This window comes from Thunnus thynnus, chromosome 12, assembly GCF_963924715.1.
Source record: "Thunnus thynnus chromosome 12, fThuThy2.1, whole genome shotgun sequence".
Lineage (NCBI taxonomy): Eukaryota > Metazoa > Chordata > Actinopteri > Scombriformes > Scombridae > Thunnus > Thunnus thynnus.
Window position 1 is genome coordinate 4,156,411 of NC_089528.1, and position 19,538 is coordinate 4,175,948.

General features: G+C 40.2%; 1 protein-coding gene across 2 annotated transcripts; it reads right to left on the reverse strand.

Annotated features, from left to right (window-relative positions):
* Window positions 1-325: 325 nt before the first annotated feature.
* On the reverse strand, window positions 326-18,799 carry LOC137193627 (protein Niban 1-like). Of its 2 annotated transcripts, XM_067604883.1 has the most exons (15): window positions 18,615-18,799; window positions 13,737-13,867; window positions 13,462-13,599; window positions 13,252-13,369; window positions 11,654-11,815; window positions 7,813-7,928; window positions 7,597-7,701; window positions 6,007-6,169; window positions 5,632-5,813; window positions 5,290-5,436; window positions 5,045-5,155; window positions 4,355-4,462; window positions 4,116-4,227; window positions 2,208-2,495; window positions 326-2,141 (listed from the first exon to the last, which is right to left on the reverse strand). In XM_067604883.1, the coding sequence occupies exons 1-15, from the start codon at window positions 18,667-18,669 to the stop codon at window positions 652-654; spliced, it is 3,426 nt and encodes a 1,141-aa protein (XP_067460984.1). In that variant the 5' UTR covers window positions 18,670-18,799; the 3' UTR covers window positions 326-651. The 2 variants fall into 2 exon arrangements, with proteins under 2 accessions (XP_067460984.1, XP_067460983.1); XM_067604882.1 differs by having other exon boundaries at window positions 326-2,495.
* Between the last annotated feature and the right edge of the window lie 739 nt (window positions 18,800-19,538).

The following is a 19,538-nucleotide window of genomic DNA, read 5'->3' on the forward strand; positions in this document are numbered from 1 at the left end:
TGAGCACTGAGTTAAACAACTATGTGTGATGTTGTAGAGATGAACCCACAGAGAATCATCACCCAACTCTGCAGTTCCTCCCAGCTCTACAGAGAATGTGTGCATCTTTCAGCTCACTGTTTTGGTTTAACGGCCTGCAACCTAACTCTTTTGATTCTCAGTGAGAGAAACCCACCTGCCCAACACCAACCAGCAGGCAGACATAGTTTGTGACTAACTGGTGAACAAAGTGGAGAATTTAACAGCTAAAGAGCCGGATAGTTTTCTTGCTAACATGCTCATGATATCAACATTATTACAGCAAAAAATCAAAAATCAATTAATGCAGTTTTAAAAAGTTTGAAATTTTTAATAATATATTTATTGGGTCAATCTAATCCAGTGTTAACAGAAAAAAACAGCAGGAGTCAAAAGCGTTTATCAAGAAGAAATTGCTCATTACAGAATGTAAAAAAATATGACTTCTTCAAAATGTACTTGTATAAAAATAAGATGCAGTAACATTAAAATGAGTTGACGTTCTTTCTGGACTTTCTCACTCCTCCTCCTCTTTCACCTCTGTTTTCTGTACCATGTAATAACAAATTGTAAAGTAAGTAGTAAATAGTTGAGTAAATCTCAGGATCTACGGTTGACTTGGTAACGTGTCTGTCAGCTGCTGGTAGGACAGGGGCAGACTATTGTCTCCACTTCAGTGATCTCAGTCACAAGGTCTCTGATGATGGCCACACTGTCTAATGGCAGCTCAGCATCACTTTCTGCCTGTGATTCCATTGGCTTAGAACTTTCAAGAACCTCGTCTTTCTCTGCTTTTTCTACATGATCTACTTTCTGCTCTTCCTCCTCTTTCTCCTCTCTTTTCTTTTCAGTCCCTGTCTCAGTACTGTTCTTTTCCTCGTTTACCTTCTCTTCACTCTCTCTCTGCTCTGGGGTCTGAGTTAAGGTGGTGGCACTCTCTGCTGGTGATTCTGAAGACCTGCAGCAATCGTCGACATGTTCACCTCCTGTTTGCCCTTCATCTCTTTCATTATCTATCTCCTCTTTTTCTTCTCCTGTCTCTGACTCCTCTTTCTGCTCCTTGATTCTGTCATCTTCCTCCTCTGCTGCCTCTTTCTTTTTCTCCTCTTTTAACCTCTCCACCTCCCAAATGTCCTTAATTTCTCCCGTCAGGTAGACTGCCCTGTCAGTGGTCTGCTTTACCACCATCTGTGTGACAGAAGGTGTTGTGTCATTGGGACCAATTGCGTCGCTTAGTGAGCCAAGACTAATTTTCATCGGACTATCTGTGTAAGGGGTGTTTGTTTGTGAGGGGGAGGATGGCTGCATGGAAGAAGCATCCTGTGATATTTGATTTGTGGCTGTGAGGTCAGGTACAGCAGAATTTTCAGGTTCTGCAGATTGCTCACTTTGAGCACATTCAGCCGGGACATCTGTGGGCTGCAGCGGGGATAGAGGGGACGTTGTGGGATCAGGAGAGACTGGGATGGGAGTACTGGATTCTGGGACAGTTGGGGGTTCAGGTGTAACAGCTGCATCAGAGTCAGGTGTGGCTGAGTTGGAAGATTCCACTGCTGTTGGTGTGTCAGTCGCAAGTTGGACATCTTCACGGATTCCCTCGAAGCAAGAAGCCTCCTCGGTCGTAGATTCATCAAACTGTTGTGTCACAATAATCACAGGAGACAGAAACACTCTGCTCTGGTCAGAGCTTTGAGTGGCACTGATGTCAGAGTTAAGTTCAGGGTCACTCTGAGGGCCAACTACAGCTGTGACTGACTGACCTCCCGCCTCCACAACAGGAGCAGACTCTTTTCCTCCCTCTTCCACAACAGGAGCAGACTCTTTTCCTCCCTCTTCCACAACAGGAGCAGACTCTTTTCCTCCCTCTTCCACAACAGGAGCAGACTCTTTTCCTCCCTCTTCCACAACAGGAGCAGACTCTTTACCTCCCTCTTCCACAACAGGAGCAGACTCTTTACCTCCGTCCTCCACAACAGGAGCAGACTCTTTATCTCCGTCCTCCACAACAGGAGCAGACTCTTTATCTCCCTCTACCACAACAGGAGCAGACTCTTTACCTCCCTTCTCCACCAGGGGAGCAGATTCTTTACTTCCCTCCTCCACCAGGGGAGTGGATTCTTTACCTCCCTCCTCTACCACGGGAGCAGATTCTTTACCTCCCTTCTCCACCAGGGGAGTGGATTCTTTACCTCCTTCTATCGGGGGAGCAGATTCTTTATCTCCCTCCTCTATCAGGGGAGCAGATTCTTTACCTCCCTTCTCTAACAGGGGAGTGGATTCTTTACCTCCCTCTATCAGGGGAGCAGATTCTTTATCTCCACTGGGCACCACTGAGGAGGAGTCTCGAGCATTAAAGGTTGGGCTTGCTGGTGCAGATAGAGGAGGCGTATGTCCGAGGAGACTGTACTGACTAATGGCCAGATCTGAAGTGTCCAATAGGAGGTTGTTGGTCTTCTTGCTGGCAGCGTCCTGGACCACTGAGAGGGGAAGGGGAAAAGTTACAAAATCAACTTAAGACAAGGTATGTCCTATTTTACATTTCTTATTTAACAGATGCCTTCTCAGTGTTTTGGGCCTAACTCAATTAAACACCAGTAATTTAGAGGGTGCCCATCTGATGACCCTGGAGACTTGCCAACACATTCATGTTGAAACCGTGTTCCTTTATTTGGTAAGACAGATCAAGAGACATAATTCAAGAAAAGTTTCTCATACCAGAGGGGTTGCTAATTAGTGGCTATTGGTAAGACTAGTGGAACCAGTTACACAGTGATGGTGGTTGGCATTCATATGGAGTTGCCTTTCAAGCCAGTTGGGCTAGCCACTGTATTTTAGCCTAAGGAGATACAATGTAGATATGAGGCCAGGTCATGCCGCTGAGCATCTACTCTTTGCTTGGGTAGGTGAGAGTGTAATGCAAGGACACTTAATGGGTGCACTAAGTCAGAGAAAGATGTGAAAAGTTTTCTGATATAGCTGGATGACGGCTGGACTACTGAGCGGGCCATCGCATTAAGATGAAACTGCCTATCAAGTCAATGGGGCCAGCCACAGCATTTTAGTCTCTGCAGATACAATGTAGATATGAGGCTGGATCACACCAGCTTTAAGGTAGGTTAGGTCAGAGCTAGAGAATGGTATTGCCTGTTATGGGACCTTGTAGATTTATGACAGCACAGCCAGATACCCACTACTGTGGGGCCTCTTGATAGGTCAAAACATCATGTAACATGAACACTGAGCTCCCATAGGAGCCCAATTTTAGACATTTTGCTGTGTATTGATAACCAGCGGGGCCATAGTTACCATCAGAGGGGACAAATTATGCTTTTCCTTATTTTCAGTTATATATATATATAGTGTTACAATGTTGGATGTTAAATGTGGCCTAAGGGTCAAATAATGAGGTAAACGTATGAAGAAGTAATCCGTGTAAGCAAAAAGCACCGGCTTCAGACTGCTCTGAACAATTTTGTAAGGTGATGCTTGGCCACAGGAAATTGACAAAATAGTAAGAAAAACGGTGACACAGTCTCAACATTTACTGAGCTGTATAAGCTTCACAAACTTCTACGAAACACAAAGAATGCTAAGTTCATGGTCCAAACCCCATTACAACACTCCTCTAAAAAATTAATATTGCACTACAAATTTACATTCCTTTTATTGGCTTTAAATGTTTGTGTGTGTGAGACCATTATCTGAACATTTTTCAAAGAAACACAAACAACAACGCCTGGCAAGTTTGTTAACAGTGGACATACACACCACAATTACAGATAGACTTTCCTCCAGAATTGAATAGGAAACAAGGATTTGAAGCTAGTTAGATAAGCTGACACAAGGCTGAACTCAGTTACATACTTCATACAGAAAGGCTTGATAGACAACCTACTTAGCTCAAAAAATTATTCCATTTTAACCAGTTTGTACCTGATTCTCACAGGATTTAGTTCCTCATGTCTAATGTCACAATGTCACAGTGTAACTCCTAAAACTCTTAAAATGCAGTGGCAAAAATATGGTGATATAGAGAATAAGAAAAACCAGTGTATTGGAAATATAATGTGTGTGTGTGTGTGTGTGTGTGTGTTTACCTGTCTCTATCTCCTTGCTGAGGATGTTTCTCAGAACATCATCATAGACATTATGAACCAGGATAAAACTGCTGTAGTCTGCGAAAATGTACTGCTCGAACTGCTGGAACTCCTGGAGACAGAGAACATATTCAATACTTTGTACAGTGAAAGTACTGAAATGCGACAGAATATACATGTATACACTGTAACGTGTACGAGACAGAGTGGGACAGACTGCAGTGGTGTATTTGACCTACACTTTTCCACTTCTTGTCCATCCCCCTGGTAAGAGCAGGCCGAGTGATTTCCAATAGAGCTTCCTCATAGATCCTCCTTTGGACAATTCTGCTGTCATAGTCCAACTGCTGCTCACACACACACATTTCACAGACAGAGTCCATCGATGCAAACTTTTAGTTTTGAACATTGTATGTTTTATTGTACTTTTTAAACACATATTACTTCAACCATAGAGAGTATAGGGAGTAGAATGTACTGCATGTGATGTGGTATTGGATAGTAAAACAGTCATTTTTATGGACCAAAGTTGTTTAGTTTTGGGATACTGATGATGTTAATGGAGCAGTTATTTGTTTTTCTTTGAATATTCTTACAATTTTGCCTGTTTTAGAGGCTGAAATCTCACCAGTAAAAATATCTTTTAAACAAAGAATTATTACTTTAGCCTGACTGAATATGTAAACATACACTTCCACAGCACATACATGCTGTGTGTGTATATAATTACATATTCACCAGTTTCCTGTACACTACTGTATATAGCATTTCTGTTGTACCAAAGCTCATTAAAATCTTATTTCATTTGAATTTTGTATCTTTCATTCAATTTACTTTCTTGTTAAAAGGATTTTTATGCCAAAAAAAACATTTCTTGCCACAAAATTCACAGGGGAACATTTGATGTCCCATGTTGTGCATTGTTTTACCTTCAGGACTCTTTCTTTAGCTCGGTCCATCTTGACAGGAACCTGAGAGGGCTGCAGTCTGGCTGATGACTGGAGGAACAGCTCTAAGGTGTAGACAGCACTGTCCAACAGCTGGAAGACAAACACCACAAACACCATGTCTCTCTGCGATACAAACTGGAAGCTCTGACCTTTTTTCAATTTTATTTCAGGTTCTTGACAGGCAATATGGAGGCCATGACTGAATCTTCAACACTAGTCCATACCTGCTCCATCTCCAGATGTGTAGAGTGAACCAGTCGCTGAGCGCTGCTCAGTCCAAACCTCTGCTTTAATTCCTTAAGTTTCCCAGTCAGATTCTCCACCTGCTGGTAACAGTGATCCAAACTGATGGAGCGCAGGGTGGACAGGGCCTGGAGAACACGCACATATATACACACACACACACACACACACACACACACACACACACACACACACAAAACCATAATCATGAATCAGTTTCAGAACTTTAAGCTCAAGTTTGCAAAAAAGAAATAATTTTTTAATCACTAAGTCTTTCTCAATTGATGGCCATGCACACACACAGACAACACAAGGTCTCTCACCTTCTTGGTCTCCTCTGTTCCTCCTTTTGTTTGTGTGAAGGCAGCGTCCATCTTTGTGTGCAGTGTGTTTCTCATCCCCTGAATCCCTGCACTTATGTTTTCTGTAAGTGCTTCGAGGATGGAGGACATGTAGGGTGCTACAGACTCATTGCACACCTTCTCTGCTTCTTTACATATACAGGCTGGAACAAACACACATGCAAAATGTTTAGCATTTATTTAAACTTATTAGCTGACTCTAGTCAGACAGGAAGCTCAGATTGTAGGTCCAGATATTAGTTCAACAGTATTATGTTTGCACTCCAAAAATAGCCAAAGTTGATTTCTTTTCTTGATATGTTTAAACCGTAGATGTTAAAGCTCCTCGTGTGGTACCTCGCACTTTATCCTCCAGGAAGCGGTGAGAGGTCATAATCTGATCCAGATCTGATCTGATGAGCGCCTGATTGGCTGATGCTGTCTGACGACACTCCCCCCTCAGAGTCTCCAGACCTGCAGTCAGCTGGTCCAGCACCAACATGTAGGTTGCCTGCACTGTCTGTACACATAGAAACATGTAATAACAGAATACCATAAGACAAAAATTAAAATCAGAACTTGGAGGAAAAAAAAGTTTAAAGTTGCATCTCTTCCCATTTGATGCCTTTTGCAGTTCATTTACCCACTGCCATTTTAATAGATTGTCTGAATTCTGAGTGAAAAATATGCACTTTATAGTGCCCTAAAAAATGTCCACAGTGGAAACGTATTGTCCATGTCATGTGCACTACTTTTTGCTAAACATCCCACAAATCATTGCTGCATGTTTGAGAGATACAAAAGTTACAGCTGTGTTACACCTGACAGTGGTGATTAAAAATGATGAAGATGATGTCTTAAATCTCAAATTACTGCTCACTATGTCTTTAAACCTGCAAGAATCAATTTTCTTTTATTTTTTGGCCACTTAGGGGCAGAACAACAAGCTTTAAACACAACATTGACATATTATAACCTTATAAAATGTTTGTGGCTAATGTGTTAGCATATTAACACATCCAGCAGACTCAGAGCAATGTTAGCTTTCATTGGAAATATGTGTTTCCAGCCAGCTGATGAATGTAAGTCCAATATTAACTCTCCTGTTATATTTTGTTTGGTCTCTACTAACGTCTGAAAAAAGAAATCTGGCTGTTTAGCTGCTAAGCCAGCTATCCAATAATAGATAATGGTAATAATTCTCTGTGGGTTTGTCACAATGAGCAACACCTTTCACATTACAGATAGTCATTTGATCAATTGTTAATACAAAGTTATATTAATTGGTGCAGCTTTAAAGTAGTCAGATTTTTTTCCCAGAATTCACATCTGAATTCTTTGTCCTTACTATTCTCAATTCAATTCAATACAATTAAACTAGATACAAGTAGTACTGAATCAGAGCTCCCTTGTCTTTATTTATAAATTACAGACATTATTATGAATAAGTGTCAATCTGAACTATTTTTAATGTTCAAGACATTAAAGCTGTTGACAGTGATGTCAGTGGATTGTCTAAGTGCTTCTAGAAAGACATGTTACGGTTGAACTTTTTTTCAAATGCAAATTTTAAACACTGTGAGCACCACAAACAAAGATTCCTTCATGTATTTTGTATTGGAGGGGAGGCTGGAATGTCAAAGATATCTCAAATAAAATCAAAACTATCCACATGGCTAGATACAACAAAATTTGAGAAAACGCTTTTTTTGTAATTTGGTTGAACTGACCCTTTAACATTGATGAACACATCAATAGTTGCATTACATGAAGCCACTAAGGACTGTCAATAGTTGAGCAACCAACCCATGACAAGACAACATACAGAACATGTGAAACATGACTGTAATAGTATTGTTTGTGCAGTGAGCATCAGTGTCACAATCTCAACACACAGTTGAACAACATCCTTCTCAACTTGTGTTCTGTTAGGTTACAGTAACTCACCGCCAGCCACTGTCGTATCCTCTCTGCCTTCTTGCCCTTCACTTTGGACTGAAGCTGATTCTGTAACCACGGCAACACTTCCTCCATCACCTGAGAGGCCAGCACCTAGGCATTTCCATTTGTTAAGCAAGTGAACGAAAATAAACACATAGCACAAAGAGGAAGTGTGTGTATGTGTGTGTGTGTGTGTGTGTGTGTGTGCATGTGCTTGCTAACTTGTTCTTCAGTGCCCAGCAGTATTTCCCAGGATTCATAGCATCCTTTGTCCTGGCGGTAGAGTCGGAGGGCTCGGATGTACGCCTGGCTCTCATAGGATGAATCACACCAGTAGTCTGCAGGAAGAGGACTTGGTTTAGATTCTGGAGTCTTTTTGTGCATTTTTTGCTGCATGTTTGAGAGATACATGCATTTTCTTTACCGCAGACAGCAGTAGAGAGATGACAGGAAGTAAGTGAGGGAGAGAGAGACGCAGCAAAGGTTCCAGTTAAACCCCTAACCCATATTCATAAATAATTGGTAATGACAGTGAAAGGTGAAACTACATGTATGTGAGTTTCCTATTGGTTGATAAAAAAAAATGTCTAAAACACCAAGTATTAGCAGAATTTACAGGGGTTAATATAGTTAAATAAACTGAACAAAGCTTGTTTTATTGTAAAGACAGTGTATGAAAATACATTAAACTGTGCAGGTGCTCCTGTCACTGTTTTCTACTGCTTCTCTCAAGCATTAATCGCATGAAGTGGTGTATGTGGCTTGAAAGGAAAAGGCTGACCACTTCTGTTTTTCTTGTCAAATACCATGAAAAAACCAAAACCAACAATGAATTGATCTACTATCATGTATAGTCTGTCTATCCAAAGCTTATTACTCTGTGCCATAGAGCTCCATTGTTGTCCATAAACTAATAAAAACAAAATCAATGAGTCACACTGTTGCACTGGGTGACATGTTCCTCCTTTACCATGAACACACACGCTGTAGTTTATTTTGACGCAGTCCCACACGCACACCGTCCCGCTGCCACAAAAACTCACTAAAGCACCAAATATGTATTAAATATCTATATATACACTATTTCCACTGTTAGAGTAATGTTTGATAAAAGCTACAGTGACTAGCTGTTTCAGAAATCTACTGAGGCTTTTTTCAGAAACATTCTTAAAAACAATGAAACTATAATTTATTAGTATTATAACCAATAATTATTTAAAATATGCAGTATATTTGTGACCTGTTTTTAAAAGATTTACATCTTCAGTAGAAGCGTGAGGCTACAGACAGTTTAGGGAAGTCAGAGAATATTGAGAGATGTTTTTCATCCTAAAAATCTCTCCAGAGGGAAAATCAAATGAAAATGCGGTTATATAATTGTAATTATAGTAACTATCTTGTGTTTCTTATCTCTTAAACAGTCCTGGTTTGTTCTAGATTTTCACATCAAACATGATGATAATGTTTGTTTTAGTGCTTCTGTGTTTATTAGTGTTGGCTTTCACATCTCTAATTTTTAACATCTTTTTGTTCCGTTTTTTGGATTTTTTTGTTGTTGCTGTAACTCATTATTATTTCTTTTGTCGTCCAGTTCCCCATCAGGCTTTTAGGTCATCATTTCTTAAGCAATTGATAGAAAAGTTTTGAGGAACAGAAAGCTCCACTAATGCTGAGAAGTGAGCACACTTAACTTTATCATTAACATCCTCAGTATGAATCACACTAGTGCAACCAAAAACTGACAGGCTGGCAGCATGAAATCATTTCCCCGATGATGTCACTGACATGTGATGTGCTCCAGTGGTTCAAGTGTTGCAGCACCAGGAATACTGTTTGTAACAGAGGACTCTTAATAAGCTGACGGTAAACACAGATCCTATGACTGCTCATTTCTAAAGAGTATGCTCACCTTTATCTCACATAGTCCTGACAGTTGGGGGTGGGGGTGGGGGGGTGATGATTCATATACACACAAACCGATGTGTGCCGATGTGGTGTTGACATAATTTCCTTTCCAATTTGAAGATGAAGTTTCAGTTGCTACATATGTGTATTTATGACCACGGTTATATTAATGTTTACAGTTAATAAACACACCTTTTAAAAATAATTTTCAACAAATACTGACAACATACAGAAAGAAAATACATACACATTTATTTTGGTTTTAGTTTTTTTGGCTTTTAGGTGGGGGGTGAAGTCTATGTAATGTTCTGTTGTTTGTTGTTTTATCAATATCTATATCTAGTCACCTTATAAAGTTGCTATAGCTAACATGTTAGCAAGCACTTGCCTCTTTATCCATCCAGCAGACAAGGAGCAACATTATTATTCATTTGGAGGCATGTGTTTTGCTTCAAACAGCTCTTGAGAGAAATATATGGCTAGCAGCTGAATGATCCATTATGTTTACTAGCTCTCTGTCAGCCATTTGGTGCTGAGTAGGTGGTGAACAGAGGGTTTATCAGAGGGTTTGTTTGTTTCCTGAAAACAGCTGCCTGTTAGTGTTGGAACCAGCACTGATGAGAGCAGTGAGACTGAACCAAAACACTGTGGACCATAAAAACCAAAACAATGAGCTGAAAGATGATATAATGCTCCATGGAGCTGAGGTGAACTGCAGACAAGAGTGATGATTGTCTGTGGGTTTTTCACTACGAGCGACAGCTTTAACATTACAGTACTCATAGTCATTTGAGACATTGTTCATATGAAAATATTGAGTGCAGCTTTAATAATTTGCAGAAAGAATAACTTTCTTTGGGTGAAAGTATAAAGTAGCTTGAATTAGAAAAAGTGAATGTGATTTTTCATGGAAGTTTCCCCCCTTACTTTCAATTTTATTCAGATAACTGAAATAGAAACACTGACAGTAATTTTGTGAGCAATAAAGGGAGCCAAAGTGGAAAGTAATAAAAGTATAGTGAGAATAATATTTGAAAAAGAAAGTAACATATCACTGTAAGATTAATAAGATTAAAGTAAAGTAAAACAGCCACTACGTGGCAGCTGCATGTGTTGTTTCCTGTTACTGCTGAGGATATCTTGGTGGCAGTGCAGATATGACATGCAGTGTTTTCGCAACCTTATTACAAAAAGTAGAAGGGCTGTTTTTGGCCTGTATCCTAGCTTACCACACAGGAAGCTGACTGTATTAATATTTTTATCTGTTGCCCGCGCAACTGCTACCACGAATGACAAACTGAAAAAGAGCTGCAGCACTTAGAAGCTTATTTCACATTGCAGAAATGCAGAAGTGTGGTGGCCATTAAGAGCTTCACACCACCTTAGTAGTGGGATGGTGGTTAATAATGCAAACACTGTTTTGACAGTTAAGATGCTAAAAATTACTGTGTAGGACAATTATTTATTGGCAAGCTGTGGCGTACATCAATAGTCAATTTCAAATGAAAAATTTCACAAGCAGCAATTAAAGAATTGTTTCCCAAGGATTTATTAGTTTATTTTTTGTGAAGAACTTTTCTTCATTGAATTTTAAAGTAACACATTCTGGGAAATGTACTCATTGGCTTTCTTTATGAGAGTGAAATGGGAAGACCTGTTAATCTCTTGTATGTGTGTTAACTACGGAGCTGGAATAAAAACGTGGTTAGCCTAGCTTAGCATAAAGCCTGGAGGTCTGGGGAAACAGCTAGAATGGCTCAGTTCAAGTTCACTGATGAAAATGTATGAAAACATTCTATCTCGTTTGTACAGGCAATGGAAATTAAACCTGTCAGCCTCACTGTGATAAAATCTGTATTTTGTTTTTCACTCAGGACACAGGTGGGCTGGCTGTTTCCTGCTGACTGCGGTCTTAAGTTAAACATGTCCTGGCCCCAGCTCTCACTTAAAGCACAGTGGATAAGGGTTATCTTTTCCAGATATGAATAACTTCTCATTTTTGGCTACGCTGAGCACTGCAGGACATTTGACATGTTGACACTTTAAAAACATTGTATTTTGTCATTTTTTGTGTAAATATACAGGATACTTTCAAAGTAGAGAGAACTCTTAAGTGTAAAACTTGGCCACAGTAAAAAAGTATATGTGAGTGTTTTACCGAGGTTGCAGTGTCTAATGCAGGTCTTGAGTGCAGACAGAAAGTGATCTCGTTCCCCTTCCTTTTGGAACAGGAAGCAGGTGTGACCCGTGTAAGGCAGGTGCAAATACACAGCAAACATATCTGGAGACGACACCACCGAAGAAGAATCCTCCTTCACTCCTGAACACAGAGAGGACAGCATTATAGATGTTCCACAGAGGGGTAGTTTATGTTGGCATGCTTTAGATAGAATAATACTCCAACAAGTCATGACAAATGAAAATAGGTTTTTCCTTCAAAAACAACCGTCAACTTGATAATGCTACATTTATCAAGTTTATGATAAGTACTTGGTCATATGTATGGGGAAAGATGGTCATCACAGTGGAAAAAAAGGCTGATTCTTGTTTAAAGATGGGAAAGTCCCAACCCTAGGAGTTTGGCCGGTGATTCACACCTTCACTTAGCCTGGTGGTGATGTCAGTGTAACTCTTCTTGAAATGGCAAAATTATTTTGTGATCACAAGAAAGCAAAGTAGTTTTTAAATGATAAGAATGCAAAGATTCACTGCACAACTAAGAGTAGAGACACATTAGAGTTCTGGAACCTGACCCAGACTTTTTGGACCCCGACTGTATATTGTCTTTTCTTGCCAAATTTGAAACACAAACTTTACCTTTATGCAACAAAACCCAAACCTGACCCAAAGTCTGTTATGTTGTCGAGACCTGCTGGGAAGCACAAATGCCATTTTGTTGCATAAAGCTTTGGCCCAGAGTCAAGTTCAGTTTTAATTATTTACAAATTTAGTTCATTAGTAAGTTAATTTTCTAATCCTCTCTCTTGACTGTGCCAATTGTCTCCATCCATTCGTGTCATGTGTTGCAAGTATATACACAATGCCTAGTGGGAAGAGTGAAAGACAAGAAACAAGAGTTTGGCCAATCTGTTGTATTAGCCTGGGAAGCTAACTCTCAGTAATGGATTAAATAAAGAACAAAGGTAGCTTCAGGTCTTGAGTCCAGGTTGGAGTCAGTTCAGCTGGGTCTTAAAGACGTGGGTACAGGCTGGGTGTAGGTCTCAATTTTAGGACAGTGCAGAACTCCAAGACACATACTCAGTATTACCCAGTATTATCAGCAACAGCTTATCATTACTGACTTAATTCAGGTTTTCTTAAGCTGCTTCAGTTGTCAGTTTGAACTTTTGCAATCAGACCAAGCTGCGTTTGAAGTAATAATAACCATGAAGCTGTATTTGGAAACTCTGCATGTGTAGAGTTACAAGTGAAAGCTTGAAAAAGAGTTTCATCAATGATAAATCCTGTGAAGTTACACTTGTAAACTGCACACAGCAGGCACTTGAACAATTACGGTAGTTAGTCTGTGAAACCTCAAACCAAAGTGATGTGAAACATGAAAGATTTAGTGTTACATGTATGTGTTTGTGTGAACTTTTGACTTTTCCTGTCTCTATGTTCAACACCAGAAATTCAGTGAATCTCTCAGTTACTGATAGTCCACACTTTATCATTTATGGCTGAGTGTTAACACCGTAAATCAAGCTATATTCAATATTGTAGGTGTACTGTTCTATAGGAATGAGTTAATACTACCATTGAGTATTCCAGCACAGGTTTGCTCCAGTAGATATCTGGACTCCTTCTCTGTGTTCAGCACACGGCCCCCTGCTGGCTGGAGGACCAACTTAGCTGGAGATCCACGTTTAAAATTCTACAGGTAGAAACATGGAGACAACATGTGTCCAGCACGAGCATACGTATAATTTCATTCTGAATGTTGTGTTTTGTGTATGAAAGTGTTACCTCCATGTTTTCATATATCTCCACTTTGTAGTCTCTTCTCAGAATGATGTATCTCTCTCTGCATTTCTTTCCCTGTTCATCCCAGCCGGAGAACTTAACACTCCCTTGGTACAGCACCTCCTCTGGAGCATACTGAGGCTACACACATAGACACATACTTAGATTTAACTTTCACATCTTGAACAATTAGCACAGATTTTACAGCTGCATCCAGCATGAATATGTAGTTAAAGAGAGTAAAACAGGATTGAGTGATTGACAGGTGCAGCTCCTACCCTGTGTGTGAGCAACAGCCCCCTCCCCTCTTTCTTAGGCTCCACCTCCTGATGTAAGTGGCCGAAGTAAGCTGCAGAATACTGCTGACGGTAAAACTCACTGAAACTCTGGAACGTGTTGTCGACAAGTCCTGGAAACAAGCAAACACACACAATTTGTAAATTATGTCATATGTATCTCTATTTATCTGGTCCCTTTAACCCTAACTCCACACTTAAATCATAGACTTATGGATGTAATTTACTGCATGAAACCATTGGTACATGATAACAGTCACTGGTGGATTTAGTCTTAAAGGACAGCTTCACAATTTTTCAAGTCTGTCTTAAAAACGACAGTCAGGAGCCCAAATGCACATTGAAATGTTTTTCTTGCTGTAATCATTCCTCCTGTTCATACTGACCATTAGAAGATCCCTTCATGATGCACTTACAATGGAAGTGATGGAGGACAAAATCCACAGTCCTCCTTCTGTGCAAAAATGTATTTAAAAGTTTATCTGAAGCTAATATAAAGCTTGATACGCCCAAATGAGTCAAATCAAGTAGATATCTTTCAACATTACAGTCTTTTTAGAGCCAAAGTCCCTCTTTTTGTTACTATACTTCCACCTCAGCTCAACAGGGAAACACTGTCTGAGGAAACACAAAGAGGAAATTTGATGCTAAAAAGACTGTAAATGTGGCAGATATCCACTTGATATGACTAACTCAGACTGATGAAGCCTCATATAAGCTTCACATCAACTTTTAAATGACTGTGTGGACACACTGTGGATTTTGCCCCCATCACTTACATTTCAAAGCACAAGCGTGAAGCACATTTGAAGGGGATCTTTTAATAGCCAGTACAAGCAGGAGGAATGATTACAGCGAGGAAAACCTCTTTCACTGTTCATATGGACACCTGTTTTTTTACTTGATTAACAATGAATGAAATGAAATGAAATGATTCTCTGCTCTTTTTGACAAACCCACAGAGAATTACCACCAAACTTTGCAGTACCCCTCAGCTCTACAGAGCATTTTAGCCTCTTTTAGCTTAATGGTTTGGTTTTCCAACCCGCAGACTCTGCTCTCATCATTCCCTCATTCCCAGCAGTAGCAGGCAGCTGATTTCATTAAAAAAAGCTCTGATAAACCCTGATTAACTGTACACTAGCTGCCCAACACAGGCAGACAAAGTTAGCAACTAGCTTGTGGTGTATTTAGCAGCTGAAGAGCCAATTAAATGCTAATGTTGCTGCGTTACTAGGCAGCACATTCACCATAACACCATTATAAGGTAATAGTTTATCAACGCTCTGTTTTCAGCTCATCCCCCTGCCCCCATGTAGCAAAAAATAAATAAATAAATGAATGCAGCTTTAAAGTTTCATTATTAAAGTGCATCTGGCTCAAGTTTTGATGCACTGTCTTCAACACTCCGAGGATAGTACTTCATTCAATAAAGTTTGTGGAGGAGAAATGTGAACCAAAAAGCCCCATCCACAACATAGACATATATACTATATGGAGACTTTAGTAGGTTCAGTAATGAGTATGGGGGACGAGGTGAGAGACAGTGAGTGGGGCTGAAAGACAAAGCAGTTACCTCACATACTGGCACACACACACACACACACACACACACACACACACACACACACACACACACACTTTCCTATCTCAGATTAAAATGAACAACAATCAATGACATGTGCATGACAAGTTATACGAAAAGCAAATGCATAACCACACACTAACACTCCCAAACCTACACATGTACATCCACAGTTTATGGGTTTGATGTCATTTTATTTGTCTGAATGTGTCAAATGAGAACTTGCTTCCAAATCTCATTATATAGAAGTCAGGGTGATGTGTAAATACATGTTGAAATGACTGTTGTGGTTTCTATATCATAGTCATTGTGGTCAAGTAAAGTGGTGGTGTGTATGTGCTATGACAAACGTGTGTCCATCTGCAGGGAAAGATAGATCTCTGTACTTTCATAACTGATGTCTTTCGATGTGTTTAGATGTGTCTCAGTCATGATCTGTCTATCTGTGTATTTGTTTAGACTGTGTAACCATTATCTCATATTATTAAGGTTACTCTGCAGCCTGGCTTTCATCTTTCATGCAAACAAACACACAGAGTGGGAAACAGGCAGACCAGACAAGCCATAATAATGTAATAGTTGGAAATGGCTGTAATTACATTCTAGTTTGCAGTGGAGATTAGTGACAGGATGTGACTGTGCTGATAACATGTATAGGAATGCACACATGAGGAATAAGCAAAAACATTCACACAGCACATCACTTTTCTTTTAAAGCCAAAGTTATTCTATAATTTGTGACATTATCAGTAAACCAACACGTTTGTCATTACACTTTTAATTCTGATTTTCTTTTTCATGTTGCCCATTCAAAACACAAATGTTTAAAGAAACAGATATGTTGGACGTCCTGGTGGCCTAATGTTTAGCATGCATAGCATGAAACCACAACGTCATTTCCAGCTGGCGACATTTGTTGCATGTCACACCCGCCTCCCACCATGTTTCCTGTCTATGTTACCACAGAAAACCATCTAATTCAAGGGAAAAGAGGGGTGACAAATTAAAGGAAAACCTGAATAAGTGAGTGGAGAAACATAATGAATGCAGATGCTTCCACACAGGTGCACTGCATGGTACAATCAAGCAATTAACATCCAATCATGCTCTGTGGCATGTATAAAAATGCTGAGCAGATTCCGTTGATTCTGATTTAAGATGGCAAGAGATAAAGACCTAAGTGGTACAGTACTGCTCCCAGGGTTTATTGTTGGGGCACAGATGGCAGGAGGTTCAGTCTCCTGAGACTGCTCAACCAGCTAGTGTTTCAATAGGAACAACGACTACCCAGATAGCATACTGAAGTGGGCCACTTCAGGCAATGATGTGGCCCAAATATTCCAAATCAAACGTGGGCCTTTTTTGGTAAAGATGTGGTGCTCTTGCTTGATGTGGGCCACTTCTGGTTTATCTGGTTTCTTCTTGGTTAACATACAGCTTGCTTGTGGCCCAGATCTTGGAAACAGGAGCGGACGGCCCAAGAGCGATCATTCCATGTGGTATGTGGGCTGGATGAAAGTGTCGGGTGTGGGCCGGATCTGGGCCACAGCAATTTTGCTATCTGGGTTAAGTGACAACTGCATTTAGATCTATAGGAAAGACATCAGTAAATCTTAAATCTACTTGCTCTTGTTTTTGGTTGTATTTACCTTCATTTTTGTTCATAAGTAGACTTTATATTTTGGCATAATGTTATTTGATCTATTCATTTATTTTACTTCTCGTTCATCCTTGGTACAGATGACTCATATAACAGATGTAGCAGATGGGGTTTGGGATGGTGGGACAGCCCCTATGTGTATGTCTATGCTGATGTTATTATCTTGATTGTTTTGTGCTGTTACTGTATATTGTTTAATTTATTATCCAATATATTTTGTTTTGTTTAAATATTGTGACTTTTATATACTGTGCTTGAAGACCCTCTCAAAAATGAGATGATGCATCTCAAGGGGCTTATCCTCTATTTGAATTTTGAAATAAATAAAATAAGGCCGGAAATTGTGGTTGACAGCGACTGTGATGCTAGTGCAATAGTGTGATGTAAATAAAAACAGAAGGGCAAATCTAGCTCAGGTGACTGAGAATGCAGGATGTGGTAAGACTGTGCCAACAAGAACAGTCCATCAACAATTACATAGAAAGAGATATTATAGTAGGGTTGCAATGCATAAACCCCTCATTACAAAGAAGAATATACATTTGAGAGTTCAGTGGTGCAAAAAGAATAGACACTGGTCTACAGAGATGTCGAAAAAAGTGATATGGTCAGATGAATCATCCTTCACCATATTCTCGACAAGTGGACGAGTGCATGTCTAACGTATGCCAAGAGAACAGTACAGGTCTGAATGCCTGACCCCTACAGTGAGGGCATCCACTGGCTCTGTTATGCTTTGGGGGACATTTTGCTGGCATGGTTTGAGTCCACTTGTCCCCTTAGAGGGAAGGGTCACTGCAAATTAATACATCCTATGATCCTATGATGAAACATTTGTATCCTGATGGGAGTGGTCTCTTCCAGGATGACAATGCCCCCATCTATAGGGCACGAGGGGTCACTAAATGATTTGATGAGTATGAAAATGATGTGAATCATATGCTATGGCCTTCACTGTCACCAACATGTTAGATAGCGCTCCCCACCACCATCATCAAAACACAAAAGGAGGGAATATCTTTTGGAAGAATGGTGTTCGTCCCTCCAGTAGACACCCAGAGACTGTAGAATCAATGCCAAGGCGCATTGAAGCTGTTCTGGTGGCACATGGTGGCTTCACATCTTACTAAGACAATTTACTGTATGTTGGTTTTTCTATATGTCCACCTCATGCATGTAGCCACACCCTCCAACAGAATGCAGAAAATACAGATTTTTTTGTAACTTGATATTAAGATCTAGAGCACATATACAGTGGAGGGTAAACCACCTTTAACTGTGGTCATCAACATTTAAACACCGAAATTTCTGTTATGATAGAAATTAAAAGCATGCATTACATACGTGATAAAACTAAAGTAAGTTACATGAGAGTGAGTCATATAGGACAGTACAGCGTCAGGTTTAAAGGAAGAAAACTACACTAACGATAACTGCAACAACTATTACACCCTTTCTGTCCACCTTACTCTCTGTGGAAGCCTCAAATTTAAATGGGGCTGAGATATGACATACCCGAGCCATCAAAGTCCTCGTGAGCAATGCTTAAACAAGAAGTGTGCAAAACTGCAGAGCATACCAAAGGATGCTTAAAAAGAAATGATTTTAGTTTTACCTTTGATGTGGCTGGTTTTAGCCTCATCCAACAAGCCAGAAGAAGATGCTCCCATAATTTCTCTGTTTCCCTTATTGTCAAGTGTCTCTAGAGAAGCTTAATGCAGTTAAATCTGCAGGAAATCTGTATGTATTTGTACGACTAAGTGAGCTGTTCAGATGTGTCAAGAGGTTTTTGCTCAGCTCATTTCCTCTGTGCTCTGTGTGTGGTGAGCTGGGCGGGACTGTTAGAATTTGAGGTTAATTCTGCCGCAGCAGTCATCTCATGTTGTACACAAATGTCACAACCTCCCTCGTAGGGCCATCTGCTGGCGAACGCTTTAGACACAGCAGAACACTATCTGTACTCCTGTAAATCTGCAGCTGCCAGAAGAAGTGGTCACATACTAGAGATACTGTGCCATCAGCGCCTTGGTGTCCCATTGTGCAGCTCCTCCAACACCTTTCCTTTGTATCTTTCTGACAAGACTAGTTGTGTACAGGCAGTGGAAGTTCTGTACAGAATGTCATCATTGTTTATTGTCAATTTGTCCCATTCTCTGAACAGGCATTTTGTCTAAGGACTAAATGCTCTCAGCTCAACCCCGACTGCAAAGCACTGCCCCCTTTCAAATGCATGAGAGGACTGTGTTTTGTCATGCACTGCTAATGTCAGTCTGAATGCCGCCAACGCAGTGACTCTATTCTTGCCATCTTGTTTTTGGTACAGTACTGCTCCCAAGCCTTGGTGTGATCTATCAGTGTATACAATAAATGGCTGCTGACTTCAGGGAAACCTAACACTGGTGGGTGGAGCAGACAGTCAATCAGCTGTCCAACAGTCCACGTGATTGGCTTGTTTGAGGGCACAACATGGATCAAGTTCTTTAACCTTGTTTTTGGTTTTCTGTTGTTGTCAGAAACATCATCTGGGTCTGCATTTAGG